Raw genomic sequence first — 23366 nt, 5'->3', positions numbered from 1 at the left:
CATATAACATAATTATTGTTATAATTATATTTTATTATTATAAAATATTATTACTCTTCAAAATATATAATTTACAAATTAAAATATTAAAATAATAATTTAAATAATAATATATAATTTATAATTCTATTTTTTAGGTTTTATATTTTTAAAAACACTGAATAATTTTTTTTAACAACACAATCGAAATGCCTCTTTTATATATATATATATATATATATCATCAAACAGTTATTAGAAATTCACTTCTCATACAATCAAAAGTCAACTCTCACCGATATCTATAGTTAAAATTTTTTCAATTAATGTAGTTGCTACTGAAAAAAATTAAAATTAATTTTAAAAAAAGGATAAATAATATCGTTTGAGTTCATTTCTAAGAAAGAACACCAATCTTATATAAATTGAGAATTGATCATTCTAATAAACATCTAATATAAAATTCTTAAACTGATTATTAAGTACCAAAAGTTAAGTAAAAAATTATTATGGGGTCAAATTCAATAATTTAATAGGGGCAAATAAATATTATTATCATATACTACTCAAAAAATTTTCAAATTGTAGTGGGGGCGCTTGCCCCCACTACCTAATATATAGATCCGTCCCTGGGTATTTCCATTGGAAGAAGAAAGGTTTGGATTATTGGAGTGCATTGAAGAGTGTGTGAGGGTAATAATATGGCTAAGGAAGAAAGAGTGATGCCATGTGGAGACAGAGGATTCAAAAAGAGTGAGAAAACAAAAACTTTGCCAACTAGAAGACAACTATGGAGGGAAGAGTGATTGTGACTTTAGTTGTAGTGAAAGATTTGGTAATGAAGAAAAAAATGTGATAGATACTTAGATAGTACATAAATTGAATTTCTGTCACTCAACTACTCAAGTCAAAGGGATTGGCAGATTGTCCCTCTTCAACCGTTTTCATCGCCTTGTGTGAATTTTTTCGCAATCAGTGTTATGGGTAACAATTTTTGTAATTGATAGTAATTAAATAATCATTAATAATATTTTTATTGATGTGAAATTTCGTCTAATTTAATAAAGTTGTTGATTTTTTAGACTTTTTCTTTTCTCACATATCTTATAGCAAAGTTTTTAAATATACTGATGTTGCAGTCATCTTGATTTTAATTAACAGGATAAAGTATATTTTTTTTATCTTAAAAATTTGACAAAAATTTTAAAAATAATTTTAATTTTTTTTAATTTTATTTCAAAAATTTTTTTATTTGCATCAAATATTTTTGGTGACCTATTTGCATCAAATATACTCTAATGGTTAATTTTTCAAAAAATTTAAGACCAATTCAATAACAATTTCATAAAAATAATCCTCAACACAAGCAAATCAAACATAATTTTCATACATTGTTAGATCGATCTTAAATATTTTGAAAATTTAGTGATCAAGGGTATATTTATTTGATGCAAATTGAAAATTTATGGAATAAAATTAAAATAAAATAAAATTTAAGGATATTTTTAGAACTTTTATCAAACTTCAAAAGTAAAAACTATATTTTGCTCTAATCAATATATATATATATATATATATATATATATATATATATATATATATATATATATATATATATATATATATATATATTCATGGCTAATTATAATACTATTATAATAAACAGAATATTTAATATTATACATTATTATTATTATGTGATATAAATTATAGACGTATTATAAAATTAACAAAATTTATTTTTTTGAGGTTTTAAAAAAGTGAATTATAATTTAGAATTACATAGAATGTGATATTTTTAAAGAGAAAAATAATATGAAAAAATGTGGATACAGAAATATAAAGATACAATAAAAAAATTTAATTGGAACAAATTTACTATCACTTTGAAATTTTAAAAGTAATTTTAGTATTTGTATTACTTTGTGCAATACGTGATTAGTATCATTTTTCTACCTATATATTTTATTTATTATAACTGTATTTTGAATCTAAAATTTAAGTTTTACTTTATAAAATATAAAAGTAGTACAAACAAGAAAAAATAAATAGTTGCAATAATACGAATTAAATGCGATTTAAGATACATATGAAAATATTATCTTCTCAATTTTTAAAAAGTATATTTCACTCGCTTTTCTTTTATCTTTTATTTTAAGTAAATGCACATTTATTAGAAAACGTGAAACAAAGAATAATCATAAACAATATTAATAAATAATATTTAATTTAATTAACAATGAGGAGAAAGAGATTGGTTGAAAAATTCTAAAGGGATTTATTAATTAAAAATTTATTGATAATTTAACGACAAATAGTGTATAAAAAAAATCTGAGTGAAAGAAATTATGGAACAAACATAAGGGGAAAAAGACTAAAGTGATGATAAAAATGAACCAATCAAGTATACACTGCACATATATGATATGATTTAATCTCTTTATTTTAAAATAACCCAGAAACAAAAAGTACACGTATTAATATAAAAGTGAATTTTAGTAACGTTAATTAGTGTAATTATCCGTGTCATGTACGTGATAAAATTAAAATTAAAATTTTAAATTATTTTGTTAAAATTAATTTAAATTATAATAATTTGATTAATAAAAAAGTAGTGAGTTATATATTATTTATTTTTTTTTAATTTAGTGTTAATTGTATTAATTTTAAAATAATTATTAATTGAATTTAGTAATCTATTTTCTTCAATAAATCAGACATATATACTAAATGTGACTATAAATAATCTAATAATACTTAAATCTACCAACAAATTATTATATGTGTAAGAACATATCAAAATCAGCTGAAAATGAATAATAAATTATTAGAGAATTCTAATGTAAAAAGTTCTCCAATAAACAATAAATAATTTAAACCCACTAAATAACAACTTAACACTACCCTTTAATGTCTGTAAAATATATACCTGAAATAATACTATATCAATATTAGTATACAAAATTATATGATTAACATAATTATAAAATTGCTTATCAGGAGAATAAAATAATACGAATTTTTATGATAATTCTAATATTCTCAAGCTATAAATGTATAATAAGAATGCATTCCCCATTAGCACCTAGAATTTGTCAATTTTTAAAATTGATAGTAATAAATTTTAATAAATTAATAAATTTAATTAAGAGATTTCGTTATTACCTTTTCATTATAAACTCTCAAAAAATTCTCTATACCACATTCATCGTGCAATTATCTTTCAAGTATCCGTGATCTTGCAACAGTACTCGTAGACCATCTTTACTCGTTACTCTTGCCTTTATTTTCTAAACTTTTTTCATTATATAATCTGCCATAGGTAATACTGTTGATAGAATCGTAGACCATTAGATATGAAAAATAATAAATAGAAAAAGAACTATATCTGAGGTACGAATTTTTTAAATGATAAATAATTATTACAATTCACGATTACTTCTTTGAGTGTGTGTAGGTAAAAATTATGTTATTATCTTTTATTAACCTTTATGATTAATTCAATGGAGATACTTGTTCAGTATATATGTTATTTACATTAATTATGTGCCAACATTTTTAGGAAAGAACTAAAAGAAGAGATATATAAATATATATAATATTATTGTTCTATAGGAAGCAGATATAAATTGTTACGTTCTTTTTATTATATTATACAAGTTAAAATTATAGTATCATGTTATTATTAATTATAGATACTTATTATAATTATATCAAATTTAATTATGATTCTAAATAAATAAAATAGATAATAATTAATATTATTTTTTTCTTTTTAACATTCAATATTTACTGTAAATATAAAAAATAAAATAATTAATGAATAAAAATATGAATACAAAATAAAATATAATAATTAAAATTTAATTTATTAACTAATTAATCTTGTCTCTATACAATATTATTATTATTATTATTATTATTATTATTATTATTATTATTATTATTATTATTATTATTGTTATTGTTATTGTTATTCACTAATTAAAGTAGAAGATAAAGAACTATATAATTAACGAACCACTATTAGAATGAGTGAGAATTATATCATAAATTATTGTGGATACAACTATCTACTAATAAAATTATAGATACAACTATCTAGTAATAAAATTATTGCACATGAATGAGAATTAAAACTATATCAATTAATATAATTAGAATGAATAAAAATATTGATAATATATAATTAGTTTAATTAGCATTGAATATTGATTTAATATAATTATAATAAAGATATTTTTGTAAAATAATATAATTATACATTATTCATGAACTAATTGTAATATAATTAAAGTAAATTCATTTGGAAAAAAAAATTTATGTGTAATCTTCATAAATTACATTAATTTCTTTATTTATGTATACATAAGTATTAATTTTGTTAAATAATTCTAAATATTTTTTATTTATACATACATATATATTAATTATATATAAAAATATTTAAATCACATATATTAAATATTTTTGATATAATTGTTTTCTTTTATATATATATATATATATATATATATATATATATTATTCTACAATGCGTGCAATAAGCTTTTATGTTTGATATCGTTATATAGTCTCCAATCCCAGTTCCATTCATACGCAAATTGTATACCATTTTTTTAATAGAGAAATTTTAATTTTTAGTGGAGATACTTGCTATAATTAAGTAAAAATTATGTTATTATCTTTTATTAACCTTTATGATTAATTCAATAGAGATAATTATTCAGTATATATATTTTATATCTACATTAATTATGTGCCAATATTTATAGGAAAAAGCTAAAAGAAGAGACATATATATATATATATATATATATATATATATATATATATATATATATATATATATATATATATATATAATATTATTGCTATATAGAAAGCAAATATAAATTGTTACATTCTTTTTTATTATATTATATAACTTAAAATTATAGTATCATGTTACTATTAATTATAAATACTTGCTACAATTATATAAAATTTAATTATAAATCTAAATAAATAAAATAGATAACAATTAATATTATTTTATTTACATTCAATATTTACTGTAAATATAAAAAGTAAAATAACTAATAAATAAAAATATGAGTAAAAAATAAAATATAATAATTAAAATTCAATTTGTGAAGTAATTAATCTTGTCTTCATACTATTTGTTAACTAATTAAAATGTTATTATTATTATTGTTGTTGTCCACTAATTAAAGTAGAAGATAAAGATCCATATAATTAACGAGCCATTTTTAAGATTAAGATGGGTGAGAATTATAGCATAAATTATTATGAATAGAACTATTTACTAATAAAATTGTGGATATAGAATTAATTATTTTAGATACAACGATTTACTAATAAAATTATTGAAGATAAATGAGAATTAGAACTATATCAATTAATATAATTAGAATGAATAAAAGTATTGATGATTGATAATTAATTTAATAATATATTAAATATTGATTTGACATAATTATAATAAAGATATTTTTTTAAAATAATATAATTATACATTATTCATGAGCTAATTGTAATATAATTAGAATAAATTCATTTGAAAGAAAAAAAATTCATGTGTAATCTTCATAAATTATAGTAATTTCTTTATTTATGTATACCTATATATTAATTTTGTTAAATAATTTTAAATATTTTTCACAATGTGTGCAATAAGCTTTTATATTTGATATCCATATATGGCCTCTAATCCCAGCTCTATTCATACACAAACTGTATACAAATTTTTTAATAGAGCAATTTTAATTTTTCGTTTTATTTTCTTTCACGTACATTTTTTTCTTTAAATAATGATATTTTAATTTTTTTCTTTTTTTTAAGTACACTTTCATTAAGAATTGCATTACTAATCTAAAATATAAAAAGAGAGAAAAAAGGTGATACACATATTCAAGAAAAAAATAAACTTAAATATAAGAAAAAATAAATCTTATATTAATACATTTAAAAAAATCACATATCTAATAAAAATAGTCGTAATATATAAATTGAGGCAACAATTTAAATTTAAGTTAATGTAAAATAAATTTAATCAAATACCAATATTAGAACTGAATTACTTAAATAATATTTAATTTATTCTAGTCCTTAAGCACGTATAGAATTCGTGCAAATTCAGAATTCGTGCAAATTCAGACCATCATCTTGTTAAATAAGCTTTATCATCCGCTATCCATGTAATATGGCAAGGTATAGAATTGACACACCGAGAAACTAAACTGACTCTTATTCCTCTCAATGGCATTGCATTGATGCAAAAGAAGGTCGGTAATTTCTGAAAAAAAAAATTGCAAATGTTATAAAATTATTTTAATAACGAAAAACTTAAAATAAGAAATTTTAAATATATTACTAATCCTTGAAATTGCATATCCGAATTTGACACGAATTTAGCAAAACTGAACTTAAATTGAGGAAATTCAATCTCATTACGTGCTCAACTTCGAAGATCTCCGGGCAGACGTAGAAAGCATGGAGGTGATGGAACTTGAACTTGGCCTACAAAACTTCGTGAAAACAATTCCTTTATAAAAAATCGAGTTCTTCCTAAGAAAACTAATTTTACCCACATTCCATTAGGTTGGTAATAATATGTGAGTAGATCCAACTATTATTTTGTAAAATAGAGTTTACTGCCTCTTTCTTAGACGCTTACATCCATGTAGTTAGAACCCGAATCAGGGAATACAACTAGATGAGGTATTTTATGGATGTGATGTATTGTAAACGATTGCGGTAAAGACAATCGCATTGGAATATTAGACGAAAAGAATAAGTTGGAGTAAGAACAATCATTAAATTATCAAAAGAATAATATAATAAAATGAGCATATAAAAAATACTATACAAAATTATAAATTGTACCTTAAAAGAATCAAATTCGATAAAAAACGAAGAATACATTCTATGAAGTAGTAAAAGAAGAATACTAAATTTAAAGAAAATGAGTTGACTCTCAGATCTAGGCTCATGTATCACAAAAAAACTCTATATATAGACTTTATTAAAAAAAATATATAAATTAGTTATTATTAAGGTAATTTTTTATTATTTATGTTAGTTATAGATCATATATTTGTTTTGTTAAAATTATATGATTTTATCATATCATATTATGATTAGAATCATTGTTTTTTTTATCATGAATAGAGTAACTGGAGCCAACTTCATATCATTATGATGCCTTATTATTATTATTATTATTATTATTATTATTATTATTATTACCTCTGCCCAGGCGCTTCAGCAGCCGTTGGATCTTTGTTGCAGATCGCACGCTCCATAAGCCTCCACGTGTCGCGCTGTAGCCCTCCCAGCAACCCGCCCGCATGCGACCCAGTCCAACCCGCGTTCCAGCTCAGCGCCAGCGTGTCTCCTCCCTCCATTCAGACGTCGCCACGTATCATCTTTTGGCTGACGTGGCGCTGAAGTGTCGCTGACTTGGCAGACAAGTGGGACCCTCCCTAAGGTTTTTTGGTGAGCTCTTTCCGATTCTGTCCTTTGTTTTTTTGTTTTTGGCCCCGAATTTGTAGTTTCTACCCCTTTTTTTTCCTTTGTTCCTGTTATTATGGAGAAACCGGAGGTTTTTCAACCTATTCCTGTTATCCTTAATGGCTCCGACTATACTCATTGGGTTGAAGCTATGCGAGAATTTTTTAAAGGGCGGAAATTATGGCGATACGTGACTAGTGATATTATTTGTCCTGTTAAGTAAACTGTGACTGACAAATCTCAAGATGGGACCTCCAAATCCAAGGAGGATGTTGAAAAGGACTTTGCAGAGAAGTTGGAAGATTGGGATAGTAAAACACATCAGATTATCACCTGGTTCTGCAACACTTCTACTCCCGGCATTCATTTACAGTTTGGACATTTTGAAACTGCTAATGAGGTATGGGATCATTTAGCCAAACGTTACATTATTTCTGATCTCTCTCATTAGTACCAACTGCTAAAGGAGCTTTATAGTCTTAAGAAAGAACGTGGCCAAGCGGTTTTTGATTTTCTTGCTCAGATGGAAATTATTTGGGATCAATTGACCTCTTGTGAGTCTGTTCTTAAAAATCCCATTGATGCTAAGGCATATGAGGATTATAGGAACCAGACATGTCTCATACAGTTTCTTATGGCATTTACTGATGATTATGAGCTGGTCAGGACTTCTCTTTTTCATCAGAATCCCTTGCCTAGTCTTGAAGATGCTCTTCCTCATCTTAAGTATGAAAAAACGGCACTTGGGTTTGACTCGTTCTAAGAGTGAAACTGCCTTTGCTGCCACCGACAGAAAGAGCAAAATCTGTCGAAATTATAACCGTCCTGGGCATTCCTTCTCCGACGGTCCCTCTATTGAATGTCGTAAGTGCAAACAAAAAGGTCACATTGGGTCCAATTGCCTGAAACTATTCTGCCATTATTGTAAGATCTCGGGTCACCTGATTACTACCTGTCCTATTAGACCACCACATTCGGATCAGAACAAGTATCAACCTCGTCCCAACAACTTTCTGCATGTGCCTACTTCTACTGTTGCTGCTGCTATTGAGTCTACCCTTTCTACCTCTCTCAACATTCCTTCTATCTCTCCATCAGACATTGAATCTCTTCTTAAGCAACTTCTCTCTTTTTCTGGTAATACCCCTGCTGCTCTTTCCACCCCTCCAGGTAATTCTAAATGGTATTTTGATTCTGATTGTTTTAGTCATATTTCTCCTTTGCGTCATCTTTTCTCGTCATTGTCTACCACTTGCACCTTTTGTCAACACCGCTAATGCTTCCCTCCTGCATGCAACATATCAAGGGTTTATTTCACAGTCCAATATTCATCTTCCTGATACTTATTTTATTCCAAAATTAAATTTTAATCTTATCTCTGTTGGTCAACTTGTTAAACTTGGTTTTGATGTCACTTTCTCTATTTTTGGTTGTCGCGTGTAAGATCGTCAGATGGGAAAGAGCATCGGGACTGGTTATAAGGTCGGATGGTTGTTTGAGCTCGAGAACCTTCATATTCCCTCTACGTCAAATCACTGTGCTGTTTCTTTTCCTTCTACTCTTCACTTGTAGCACCGTCATCTTGCCCATAGCTCCTTAGGAAAATTACATCCTCTTATGTCTACAGGTATTTTAGGTCAAGTTCAAAATGAGTCTTTTGATTGTATTTCTTGTCAAACTGCAAAACAACCTGTCTTATCCTTTTATAATAATTCCTCTATTGCTTGCTCTCCTTTTGATCTTATTCATTTTGATGTTTGGGACCCGCTCCCACCACTTCTATGGGAGGGGCTTGATACTTTGTGGTCTTTATTGATGATTATTTACGTTTTACTTAGGTTTATTTGATGACTAATCATCATGAGCTGCCTCATATTTATATTAACTTTGCCACTATGATTCGAACTCAGTTTTCAAAGGTCATTAAAATCTTCAGACGGGATAATACTATGGAATATCATGACTCCAAACTTTTAAATTTTCTCGCTGAATAGGCTAGTTTGTCTGAGTTTTCTTGTCCTGGTACCTCTCAACAAAATGGCAGAGCTGAGCGTAAACACCAACATATTCTTAATTCTGTTCGTGCAATGCTTATTTCTTTTTCCTATCTTGAGCGTGCTTGGGGTGAAGCTGTTCTCACTAATGTTCATGTTATCAATAGACTCTTTCTTCTGTTCTTGGTAACACTAATCCCTTGAGCGTATCTATCATACTCCTCCCGATTACAATTCTCTTCATGTTTTTGGTTGTGTTTGTTTTGTCCTTCTTCAGCCTCATGAATACAATAAGCTTGAACCTCGGGCTCGCATGTGTTGTTTTCTTGGTTATGGTTAAGAACATAAGGGTTATCTTTTTTGGTATCCTATCTCTCGACACATTCGTATATCTCGTCGTGTTGTCTTTTGGGAGCATCATATGTTCTCTAGTTTTTCCTCTTTTGAGTCCATTCCTTCTACTCCGTCTCCGTTTTTTACTAACCTTGATATTAATCTTTTCCTAGGGATGATACTACACGGTCTACCTCAAGCCCACCCCTCGAGGCCCCTCCTCTTCCGTCTTCTCCATCTCCCGATGCTTCCAGATTGGACGACGCTCCTACTCTTATTGTCATGCCTCCTTCCTCCACCCATTCTTATAGGGTAAGAATCCACTTCCTCATCTTCTTGATTATCACTATTTTTCTATTATTCTTCATCAGCGTGAACTTTGGCCATTCCGAGAAGCCTCTATCAATCCAAATCGGCAGCAAGCAATGCAAGAAGAAATTTAGGCACTTGAAAAAGCATACACTTGAGATTTGGTTGATCCTCCTTCTGATCAAGAAGTTGTGGGTAGTAGATGGGTATACAAGACCAAGATTCGCTCTAATGGTTCTACTAATCGTTATAAGGTGTAACATCCTAATTAGTCTAAGCTTTGTCATGTGTCATAAAGCAAAGGTTAATAAGAGATTACGATAGTTCTAAGCTCATACATATAATAGATATACATATATATAGAAAGAATAGTATAATCTAGAAGCCCGATGAATAATATAGCTCAAAAATAGGATTAAAAAATGCAAAACGTACTAACGAAGTTTCAAGATTAAAGCATAAGATACAGATGAAATATAATAATAGATAATAGTATAATAGCATAGGAATCTAGTCATGGCTCGCAGAGTTTAAGCCAGCTAGCTATATACGGACCAACAGAACCAGACAGTCAAAACAACTTATACAAATTTTGTTCTCTCATATACAAGCCTTTAGGCAAAGAAAAATACAAAAGTGAGAGACATATACATAATAAATAAAAAGACTCCAAAAAATATCCAGATCCCCCGCTCCTGTCACCAATAAAACAACTCACCGTGGTGGGGTGCGACCTGCATCTGAAAACAAGAACAGAAATATGGCATGAGAACTGGAGGTTCTCAGTATGGTAACATTGCCCAGTGATGTAGGATATAAGACCCCGGGACGCCAAAGGCATCCAAGACTCCATATCCATCACAAGATTCAAACTTAAAGCATTCTAAAACAAATAAGTATACTTATATAAATCTTAACATAAATAAACAGGGTACTCTATCTTGATAAATTTCTAATCTAATTAAACACCGCTGTCCCACAGCCTTTTCCAACCTATCCTCCGTGCGATCCCATCGCCACCGCCTTCCGAACCTCCTCAATCCCATTTGAAAATCACGATTAATTACAATGCAAGTAAATCACAAGTAAAAGCATATAAGACAAGTAGATCAAGTAAGCAATTAGGCATACAATTACAAGTTGGTAAAGCATACAAACAGATAGAAAATGCACATGATGAATGCCTGTCCTACTGGCTGTGATATCACATTGTCGGTTCAACTGCCAATACGACACATCTCCATGGAGATGTTGCCCTTCGGAATCATTATATGGGAACCCCCGAGATATAGTGCTCTGATCACTATCCAGGGTTTTGCGCCTGTACGCTCTATAGATCCGAAGGGATGCGAGCGGGATACTATTGCCACCGACCTCACATCTAAATGCAAGCGGGATTAACCACCATCCTTATGCCGCCACCGCTACCTCGACAGGCGGGATTAACCACTGTCCCTGCCGGACACATAGCGTATCATAATCTCAGCATAAATCAATGCTTCAGTGGTTTTCAGAAAACATTTTCAATATCACATGGATCCATCCTTTCATTTAGATTCCTTGACTCATGTCCACCACTGTCAATTCATATTTCCATTCCTCTTCTCACTCTACCAACCTAACCTCAGTACACCAGAAACATAAGCCTCCGTTTTCTGAATTCTCCAAATAATGTCATCTAAAACCCTTAAATATTTTCCCATTTTTCAAGTATCCAAAAATAGGCCCAAGAGTCTTAAAATGCTGTTAGAGAAGCTTACAACCTTGTTGGGAAGGTAGAATAGTTGAAAACAAAGTAAAATTTGAGAAACAGGACATGTGCGTCTACACAGGGGGAGTGCGTGCGCACGCCCAGGAAGATTCTTAAAAGTGTGTGTACGTACAGGTGTGTGCGTACGCACAAGTGTCAAAGTTTACAAAAATCTGTCCACTCGCACAACCTGTGCCAGCGCCCCCAACAGGTCTGTGCGTACGCACAGGTTGCAATTTTTCATTGGTGTGAGCGTGCACAAGCTGTGCTAGCGCTGCAAGCAGATTGCTTGCCTCTGCATGTGCATCCTCACAGGTCTGTGCGTGCGCACAGGTCAAGATTTTCGCAGAAGTGTGCGTGCGCACTAGGCTATGCGTGCGCACATACCAGAAAACAAAAAATTCTGAAACTTTGCAAAATTACAAATTTTCAACACCAACTTTGAATGATCATAACTTTCTCTACAAAATTCCAAATTTCACAAAATTTATATTGGTTTAAAGGGTTTTCAAAGATCTTTAATTATAGATAAGTTTCATCAGATTTTGAAAATTGAGGCAATAGTTATGATTAGACAAAGCTCACCAAAACTGACTTTTACCTAATATCACAATATTCTCAATTCCTTTATAAACACAACCAAAACCAAACCAAACCAAACCCTTCCAAACTCTAATTCTCATCAAAATCCACACTCTATGTCATATTTCACCAGCTTACCACATATTCCTTCACCCTTCCTCATCCTCAATCTCAACATTAACATATCATATATAATCAAACCTCATTAATGTTTTTCCAACTACCTTACCAATCAATCAACACCAATATCATATTTGTCAACAAAATTTACTCTTCAACTTCACAATGCCTTCCTCCTCATCATATCATCATTAATTATCAAAATCAAACTCAAAAATCATCATTTCATCATACGTCATCATATAATAACATCCAACAACTCGTCAACCATTCAAATCCAATCCTATTCTATGGGTCACTAGCCTAAGTGTCCATGAATATTATATACTACATAGAGAAAACCGAAACCATACCTTGGCCGATTTTCAATATGTCCAAAACTCAAAATTGGGCACCAAATGAGCTTTCTAACCACAATCCAAGCTTCCAACAATCACCAACAAGCTCCAAACTCACAAAAATCAAACTATATATGCATAAACCATCACAAATCAACCTTGGGCTCATCATTAACAAAACTTCATAAGATTTCAAAGTCTCTTACCTTTCCCAACAGATTTGGATGTTAAAACCCAACACTAAGCAAGGATTAGAGTGAACCTAAACACCCAAAATCACAAAAAGTCACTTGGTTCAAAACCCTAAAAACCCAAAATTTTAAGGAAAGGAACTGGAAAGATTTCGAGCTTTCCTTACTGGTTTCATATATGGGTTTTGTGGAGCTCTTCACAAGGAATGCGTAGCCGTAAACGGTGCGGTAATCGGAGCTCTGTAGCTCAAGATATGAGCTTGAGAAGATGATGATGAATAGTGTTTTCTTCTTCCTCTTCCTTTTCTCTCAATTTATGATGGGTGTGTGTGTTTAAGTGTTGTGTGTTGAGTTGGGTTCACTTAATGAACCCTTTTATATGTTGAGCTTAAGCCCAACTTGGGCCCGGACCAACCCGTTAGTGTTTTTAGCCCATTTGGCCCAACTTCGGGCCAAACCTTTAAAATTTACGTCTGGTTTTCCATTTCTAATATTTTTCAAAGGTTCTTGACTATTTCCACTTTTTCTCGTGCGGTTCTGGGCAGACTTGAACCGGTTTAACTACCGGTTTGAGGTTTTTCACGATTTTTTGTGCAGAAAATACATTTTCTGACTCAGAAAAACCCAATGAGTCCAAAAATTTCCTTTAAATCCTCAAACACTCTCTCTAACTTTTGAAATCTAATTTGGGCAATATAGTCTCTTAATTAACCGGTTGATTAGTTGTGGTTCTTACATTCTCCCCACCAAATAAGAAATTTTGTCCTCAAAATTTGAATTACCTGAGAATAACTCGGGGTAATCCATTCTTATCTCGGTTTCCAATTCCTAAGTATGCTCTACAACTCCTGCTCGCTCCTAAGCAACTTTAACCAACTGAACTTCCTTTCATCGCAGCTTCTTCACACTAGCATCGTCAATTCTCACCGGTGTCATTTGAAAAGTCAAGTTCTCTCTTAACTCCACCGATTCAGGCTCTAACACATGAGCCGCATCCGACGTGTACTTTCAAAGTTGTGACACATGGAATACATCATGCAGGTTAGACAGATGAGGTGGCAAGGCAACTTGATATGCCACCGGCCCCGAATCGCCTTAGGATCTCAAACGGTCCTATATACCACGGATTCAACTTCTTGGTCTTGATTGCTCTTCCAATCCCAGTTGTCGGTGTGACCCACAGAAATACATGTTCTCCCACTTTAAACTCTAATGGTTTGCTTCTCTGGTCCGTATAACTCTTCTGTTGACTCTGAGCAGTTAACTTCCTCGCACGAATTTTCTTAATGTTCTTAGTAGTCTCTGCTACTAAATCTGGAGCCAAAACACTTGCTTCGCTAGATTCATACCAACAGTGTGGAGACTGGCACTTCCGTCCATACAAGGCCTCATACAGAGTCATCCCAATGCTCGCATGAAAGCTATTGTTATACGCAAACTCCACCAGTCTCCATAGAACAGTTCACTCGAATAGGCAGGAAATGAGCGAATTTGGTTAAACGGTCTACGATCACCCAAACTGCATCAAATCCTGACCTAGTCCTCGGTAAACCGGTCACAAAATCTATTGCGATTCCTTTTCACTTCCACTAAAGAATTTCAAGTGGTTGTAGCATTTTCAATGGCTTCTGATGTTCTATCTTCACCTTCTGACATGTCAAGCACTTGGATACCACTGTATCTATATCATCCTTCATCCCCGGCCACCAGAACATCTTCTTTAAGTCATAATACATCTTCATACTCCCAGGATGACTAGAAAACCCACTGTTATAAGCTTCTAACAACAAGTCTTGTCTCAAACTCCCGACATCCAGTATGTAAATTCTCCCCTTATATCTCCACAACCCTCCATCATCCTTGGTGAATTCTCCAAGTCTCTTCTCACCAACTGGCTGAAACAATCACCGAAGCTTCTGCTCATCTTGCTGAGCCCTTTGGATCTCCATCTTAAATGTACTTGAAATTTGCAACTGATTCAAACAAGCTCTTCTAGCAACTTCACCAATATCCAACTTAAGATCCGCAAACTTGTCCACTAACTCCTCCTCCTTAATTCTCATCCAAGCAATTGTCATGGATTTCCGACTCAAAGCGTTTGCTACTACATTCTCCTTTTCGGGATAATAACTTAGTTCAAAGTCATAATCTTTAAGCAACTCCATCCACCTTCTCTGACGCATATTTAGCTCTTTCTGATCAAAGATGTACTTGAGACTCTTATGATCAGAAAAGACGCTAAACCTCACTCCATACAAGTGGTGTCTCCAAATCTTCAATGCAAACACAATCGCCGCTAACTCCAAGTCATGAGTTGGGTAATTCACCTCATGCGGTCTCAGCTGACGCGATGTGTAAGCCATCACGTTACGGTGTTGCATCAATATGCAACCTAATCCCTTCAACAAAGCGTCGCAATATACTTCAAACGGTTCTTGCGGTTCCGGCAAGATTAAAACAGGTGCTGAAGTTAACTTCTGCTTCAAAGTTTGAAAGCTCTCTTCACACTCCATCGTCCACACAAACGGTACTTTCTTCCTTGTCAACTTGGTCATCGGTAGTGCAATCCGGGAAAATCCTTCAATGAATCTCCGGTAATATCCTACTGAGCCCAAGAAGCTCCTAACTACCGTTACCGTTATCGGTCTTTCCCATTCCATCACCGCTTCTACTTTCGAAGGATCTACGATTATTCCTCCTTTGCTCAACACATGACCTAAGAACTTCACTTCCTCCTTCCAGAACTCATACTTCGACAACTTAGTGTACCACTTTTGCTCCTTTAGGATTTGCAACACAATCCTCAAGTGTTCCTCATGCTCCTCTGCCATCTTAGAATAAACTAAGATGTTGTCTATGAATACCACCATGAATTTTTCCAAAAAGGGGCGAAAGACTCTATTCATGTAATCTATGAAAACAGCAGGTGCATTCGTTAACCCGAAGGATATTACCACAAACTCGTAGTATCCATAGCGCTTCCTAGACGCAGTCTTAGGGATATCATCCTCCTTCCAACATAAACCAAATTGTCTATTCAAAGCAATCCAACAAAATCTGATTATTCGACAACAAATCAAACCCCAAAATCATCTCCAACCCAACCATTGGTAAATAGATCAAATCATGGACAAAGTCTCTATCCTCAAGTTTGAATCCTACTTGCCTAGACATGAGCTGGTCATAACTGTCTGATGCGAAGTATGTACATGCAGATCAAAAGGTAACTCTGACACTTTCAAGCCTAATTCCTCAACTTTAGCAAATGAAATAAACGAATGCGAATCTCCAGTATCATACAATGCAATTAATGTCTTATCACCAATAAGACATATACATCTCATCAAAGGATCCACCTTGGAAGCGTCCTTGGTGTTCACAGCAAAGACTCGACCTTGATGCTGACCTTGACCCACATTCTGATTCCTCCTACGAGTGCAATCCCTCGCAATGTGGCCAGGCAACCCACAATTGAAGCAACCACCTAAACCAATCTTGCATGAGTCATAAGGGTGAAACACCCACAACTTACACAACTCAAATCCGGAGAAATCTTACTCTGATTTCCTCTCCCCTTAGCATACTGAAACTGATTCTGATTGTTCTTTCTGAAGCCTCCCTGACCTTGAGGAGCATATCCTCCTCTCTTGAAACTCTGACCTCTAGGATGGAAATACTTCCCATGTCCCTTACTAGTATTCCCTCTATGAGTCTCCTTGGACACCGCCACTGTCTTGGCATACTCCTCAAATACCCTTGCTTTGTTCACCAAGTCAGAAAAAGTATGAATCTCTAATAGAGCCACGGCAGTCATAATGTTGTCCTTCAACCCCCTCTGGTACTTGATACACTTCCAGCTCTCGTAGGTCTCTGGGGTTCCCTGATATACCCTAGAAAAACTACAAAGCTCCTCAAACTTGTTGGTTTAATCTGCCACCGACATGGAATCTTGCTTCAGCTGTATCAGTTTCATCTCCTTTGCTTCCCTTGTAGACTCAGGGAAGTATTTCTTGACACTCTGTTTGCCACCAGGTCTGGGCCTCTCCCGCAAGCTGATAAGCGGCAAACTCTACATATTAATTGTTTGGAACATGCTGCGCTCGTAAAGCACGCTCCATGGCCTGGAACCAGTTGTCAGCTTTAGAAGGTTTAGTTGATCCTCGGAAAATTGGTGGGTGAACCTTGAGGAACATCGCCAAGGACATCAGAATTGCTCTGGTGTTATCGTCGTTTCCCTTAGCATTATCATGAGCATTCCCTTCACCGTTTCCAGCCGATTGGCCTAACATCTGCATAGCTTGTAGAGTCGCAGCAGCATTTGCCTCCATGGTATTAGCGAGATTCGCCATTGCCGCCATAAATTCAGCATGATTGTCAGCTGGTTGCTCATTCCTACTCTCTCGTGAATGTGCTCGACCTCGTCCGTGAGTTGCCATGTAGGGTTTCTGTTTACACCAAATAGTCGATATCAAGGTGATCAGTCTCAATACCAAAAGCCTAGTGCTTCAATTATCCCAAACAGGCAGTCACAAACAAGCATGCTATGTAATATCAATTAGATAACCTACTATTATCAAATGAAAGACACATATAGTATGCAATGAAGCACAATCGGTCCATCCCTCAAGCTCACGAGGACGAACCGCTCTGATACCACTAAATGTAACACCCTAATTAGCCTAAGCTTTAGCTCGCATCATAAAGCAAAGGTTAATTAGAGATTACGACAGTTCTAAGCTCATACATATAATATATATACATATATATAGAAAGAATAGTATAATCTAGAAGCCCGATGAATAATATAGCTCAAAAACAGGATTAAAAAGTTCAAATTGTACTAACAACATTTCAAGATTAAAGCACAAGATACAGATGTAATATAACAATAGATAATAGTATAATAGCATAGGCATCTAGTCACTGCTCGCGAAGTTTAAGCTGGATAGCTATATACAGACCAACAGAACCAAACATAAAATTTTGAATAGGCATCTAGTCACTGCGTGCGCACATACCAGAAAACATAAAATTCTGTAACTTTGCAGAATTTCAAATTTTCAACACCAATTTTGAATGATCATAGCTTTCTCCACAAAATTCCAAATTTCACAAAATTTATAGCGATTTAAAGGGTTTTCAAAGATCTTTAGTTTTAGACAAGTTTTATTAGATTTTGAAAACCAAGGCAACAATTATGATCAGACATAGTTCACTAAAACCAACTTTTACCCAATATCACAATTTCCTCAATTCCTTTATAAACACAACCAAAACCAAACCAAACCCTTCCAAACTCCAATTCTCATCAAAATCCACATTCTATGTCATATTGCACCAGCTTACCACATATTCCTTCACCTTCCTCATCCTCAATCTCAACATTTACATATCATATATAATCAAACCTCATTAATGTTTTTCCAACTACCTTACCAATCAATCAACACCAATATCATATTTATCAACACAATTTACTCTTCAACTTCACAATGCCTTCCTCCTCATCATATCATTATCAATTATCAAAATCAAACTCAAAAATCATCATTTCATCATACATCATCATACAATAACATCCAACAACTCGTCAACCATTCAAATCCAATCCTATCCTGTGGGTCACTAGCCTAAGTGTCCATGAATATTATATACTACATAGAAGAAATCGAAACCATACATTGGCCAATTCTTAATATGTCTAAAACTCAAAATTGAGCACCAAATGAGCTTTCCAACCACAATCCAAGCTTCCAACAATCACCAACAAGCTCCAAACTCACAACAATCAAACTATATATGCATAAACCATCACAAATCAACCTAGGGCTCATCATAAACAAAATTTCATAAGAGTTCAAAGTCTCTTACCTTTTCCAACAGATTTGGATGTCAAAACCTAATGCTAAGCAAGGATTAGAGTGAACTTAAACACCCAAAATCACAAAAACTCACTTGGTTCAAAACCCTAAAAACCCAAATTTTTAAGGAGAGGAACTGGGAAGATTTCGAGCTTTCCTTACCAGCTTCGTATATGTGTTTTGTAGAGCTCTTCACAAGGAACGCGTAGCCGCAAATGGTGCGGAGATCGGAGCTCTGTAGCTCAAGATATGAGCTTGAGAAGATGATGATGAATAGTGTTTTCTTCTTCCTCTTACTCTTCTCTCAATTTCTGATGGGTGTGTGTGTTTAAGTGTTGTGTGTTGAGTTGGGTTCACTTAATGAACCCTTTATATGTTGGGCTTGGGCCCAACTTGGGCCCGGTCTAACCCGTTAGCGTTTTTCACCCGTTTGACCCATCTTCGGGCCAAACCTTTAAAATTTATGCCCGGTTTTCCATTTCTAATATTTTTCTAAGGTTCTTGATTGTTTCCACTTTTTCTCATGCAGTTCTGTGCAGACTTGAACTGGTTCAATCGGTTCAACTATCAGTTGCGGTTTTTCATGATTTTTTGCAGAAAATTCATTTTCTGACTCAGAAAGACCCACTGAGTCCAAAAATCACCTTTAAATTTTCAAATTATCTCTCTAACTTTTTAGAATATAATTAGTGTAATATAATCAATTAATTAACCGGTTGATTACTTGCGGTTCTTACATAAGGTACGATTGGTTGTTCAAGGTTATACACAAGAGTATGGTATTGATTATGAAAAGACTTTTGCTCCTGTCGCTCATCTTACGTCTATTCGAGCTCTCCTTGCCATTTCTGCGGTTAAAAATGGTCTCTCAGTTAAATGGATGTGAAGAATGCATTTCTTAATGGGGATTTGAAAAAGAAAGTCTATATAAAACCACCTCCGGGATATCCTTGTCCTTCTAGTAAGGTCTGCCTCCTTCGCAAGGCACTTTATGGACTTAAGCAAGCCCCTCGTGAATGGTTTGACAATTTCAGCACTACCATATGCAATCTTGGTTTTACTTGCAGCCCTCATGAGAATGCTCTCTTCATTCACAAAAGCGAACGTGGAGTTGTTCTTCTACTTTTGTATGTAGATGACATGATCATTACTAGAGATGATGTTGATGGTATCGATCTCAAGGCATCCCTTCATTGTACTTTTGAGATAAAAGATCTTGGTTCTCTCAGCTACTTTCTTGGTCTAAAAGTCATATCCACCGATGATGGCATCTATCTCTCTCAAGCTAAATATGCTTCAGATCATTTTGCTTGAGCCAGACTTACAGATAGTCGCACTGAGTCTACTCCTCTTGAGGCTAATGTTCGATTTACTCCTATCGATGGCACTATTTTTGATAATTCTACTCTTTATCGACAGCTAGTTGGAGGACTCATCTACTTAACTGTCGCTTGACCGGACATTGCCTATCGGTTCATATTCTTAGCCAATTCTTATTAGCTCCTCGTACTACTCACTATGCGGTAGTTCTTCGCATTCTTCACTACATTAAAGGCACCCTATTCCATGGACTTTATTTTTTGCCCATTCATCTTTATCCCTTTTGGCGTACTCTGATGCTGATTGTGCTGGTGATCCCACTAATCGTCGTTCCACTACTGGTTATTGTTTGTTTCTTGGTGGCTCTCTCATTTCTTGGCAAGCTAAGAAGCAAACATTCACTGCTCGATTAAGCGTAGAAGCTAAATACCGTGCTCTCACTGACACCACTGCTGAAGTTATCTCAATTCATTGGCTTGTTGAAGACTTGGGTGCTCCTCAGTCATCCCCAACTGATTTTTTCTGTAACAACCGCAATGCTATTCAGATTGCCCATAATGATGTGTTTCATGAATGCTCTAAACACATTAAGATTGATTGTCACTTTCTTCGGCAACGTATCCTTATTGATGCTGTTCGTCTCATCGATGTTGGCACACTGGATCAGACTGCTGATAACTTCATAAAGGCTCATCATCCGACTCGTTTTTGGACTCTGCTATCCAAACTCAAGATGGTATCTTTAGCTCCTACTTGAGTTTGAGGGGGGATGTTAAGAGAATAATTAGAATTAAATTAGATCAATTAGTATCGTTTGTATTTTGATAGCGTATCTGTATATTAATTGTAGGATTTTATGCTTTTATGACTTTGGTTCTCCTAACAGCTATATATACCCTTTGTACATTGTACTTTCACAACACATTCAATAATACACAAATCCTTTCTCTAGTTTAGTCTCTTATTTCTAACAATTATTATGAGTAGATAAAACTATTCGTAAATAAATTATTGGAACCAGTATTGGTGTTGAAAGAATGAATTCTGGATCTTTTTATTTTCAATTTTGGTACAAATATATACATACATACACATGGGCCTAGCATAACAAACTAACAAAATTAGTAACAGAAGGCTAATTAATTTGATTCCTTTCTAAAACTAACTGCATTACATAAATGAGCAAAGCAACTAACCTAACAAGTTAATACTCCCACTCAAATTGGAAAAAATGTTAATGATTCCCAACTTAGTGATGAGATTCTTGAACAAGATAGTTTGTACTGTCTTTGTCCAAACAGTCGCAAGTTGATGAGCTGACTTCATACGCACTAGTTTCATCGTACTATTTTACACTCGTTCACGAGAAAAATGATAATCCATTTCAATGTGTTTCATATGTTAATGGAAAGTTGGATTTTTAGCAATGTAAATCACCTCCTAACTATAACAGAAGATAAAAGGGAGTGCCACTTCAATCGCAAAGTCTTTAAAACACCTCATAATTAAACTACTTCAACTGTGAAGTTTGCCAAAGCGCGGTATTCAGTCTCAGCTGTGGATCTGGACATGGTATCTTGCTTTTTTTTATTTCCAAGAGATTAATGAATTTCCAAGGAAAACCCAGTAGTCAGTGGTGGATCTTCTTGTCTCGACATATCTTCCCCAATCAGCTTCACCGTATGCTTTGAGGGATAAGAGAGAAAAAGAAGAAAACAATAACCCCTGACCAAGAGCTGCTTTCAAATACCTCAGAATGGGTGAACAACATCTAAATGGAAAGTCCTTGGTGCAGACATATATTGGCTTAGCTTGTTTATAGGAAAGCATATATTTGGCCGAGAAATTGTAACATAGAGTAATTTACTAACCAACCTTCGAAACTGTCCTGAGTCTTCCAATAATGCACCATTAGTGGAATTCAATTTGATGTTCGAATTCAAAGGCAAAGAAGCAGGCTTGCAATCTGAGAAACCAATACCTTCAAGAAGAGATAAAGCATAATTTTATTGTGACAAGCATATACCTTCCCTCGACTTTGCAATCTCTAAGCTAGGGAAGTACTTTAGAGGACCTAGCACCTTGAACTTGAACAAATTTTGAAGTGTTATTTGAGTTTGGACAATGATGTTGTCATGTTTACTTGCGACTATTATATCATTGACGTACACAAGTACCATAACTAGTTCTTCGCCAGTGCCCTTGTGAAGAGGAGAATAATCTGATTTAGATTGTATAAAACCAACTCCAATTTGAAAACAAGCTTTCCTTCTTGCTCCTTCTTACTGTGATAACCCTAAGGCAATTTCATGTACACCTCCTCATTGAGGTTACCATTTAAGAAGGTGTTGTTTATATCCAACTGCAACAATTTTCAATTTTTTATAGCTGCAATGGCTAGAAGCAATCTTACAGTGGTCAATTTCGCAACTAGGGAGAAGGTATTTGATGATTGGATTTTTGATGGTTTAGAATTTCACAAATGAATTCTCGTTGCAAGTATAGTTCCTAAACCAAACAATAATCTTTTCATACAAAAAGTTGTTTATCACTAAAACAAACCCCTAAATTTATAAATCGAAGTATTGGAACCTTGGGTCGTTCTCCTTAGGAATTGTAATGAAGTGTCTTGTTATTGGTTGTGAGTTATATTTGGGGTTTTTAAGATTTTAGACAAGAAATATAAATGGCAAAGAAAATAAACTAACAACTAACAAAGCTCTTGGCAAGATATGAGAATTAGAAGTCCTATCCTAGTTATCCTCCTCAATTGTGATAACAAATTGTCCATTACTCCCACTTAGTTAACCTCTAACTATGGAGGAAAGTCAAGTGGATGAATCAATTTGATTCCTCAAGTCCAAATCAACTCCTAAAGGAAAGACTAGCTTTAGAGGCATTCAAATCAATTAGCAACTTCTAATTATCAATCAACAAAGGAATTAGATAACTCAAGAGTCACTAATTACTCTACCTAGGCCAAGAGGAACAAAATCTACACTAAAGCTAGAAGAAGCATTTTGTCAAACACTTAGAAGGCATGGAAGAAAAGCATAGTAAATTGACAACAACAA

The 23366-nt window shown here is 33.3% G+C and overlaps 1 protein-coding gene across 1 annotated transcript; it reads left to right on the top strand.

The window, feature by feature from the left end:
* Positions 1–7570: 7570 nt before the first annotated feature.
* Positions 7571–8257, top strand: LOC140175095 (uncharacterized). Its single transcript, XM_072202010.1, has 3 exons — positions 7571–7691; positions 7740–7894; positions 7946–8257. The coding sequence occupies exons 1-3, from the start codon at positions 7571–7573 to the stop codon at positions 8255–8257; spliced, it is 588 nt and encodes a 195-aa protein (XP_072058111.1).
* Positions 8258–23366: the final 15109 nt, after the last annotated feature.

Source organism: Arachis hypogaea, chromosome 9 (assembly GCF_003086295.3).
Source record: "Arachis hypogaea cultivar Tifrunner chromosome 9, arahy.Tifrunner.gnm2.J5K5, whole genome shotgun sequence".
Classification (NCBI taxonomy): domain Eukaryota; kingdom Viridiplantae; phylum Streptophyta; class Magnoliopsida; order Fabales; family Fabaceae; genus Arachis; species Arachis hypogaea.
The sequence above is the reverse complement of the archived record's forward strand: the minus strand, read 5'-3'. Positions and strand labels throughout refer to the sequence as shown.

Excerpts from the sequence above, each read along its gene's own strand:
- LOC140175095 (XM_072202010.1), top strand. The coding sequence starts at position 7,571 with ATGGAGAAACCGGAGGTTTTTCAACCTATTCCTGTTATCCTTAATGGC. Across the intron at positions 7,692-7,739 it reads ATTATGGCGATACGTGACTA|ATGGGACCTCCAAATCCAAG; the intron begins GTGATATTATTT and ends ACAAATCTCAAG. Across the intron at positions 7,895-7,945 it reads ATTTTGAAACTGCTAATGAG|TACCAACTGCTAAAGGAGCT; the intron begins GTATGGGATCAT and ends CTCTCTCATTAG.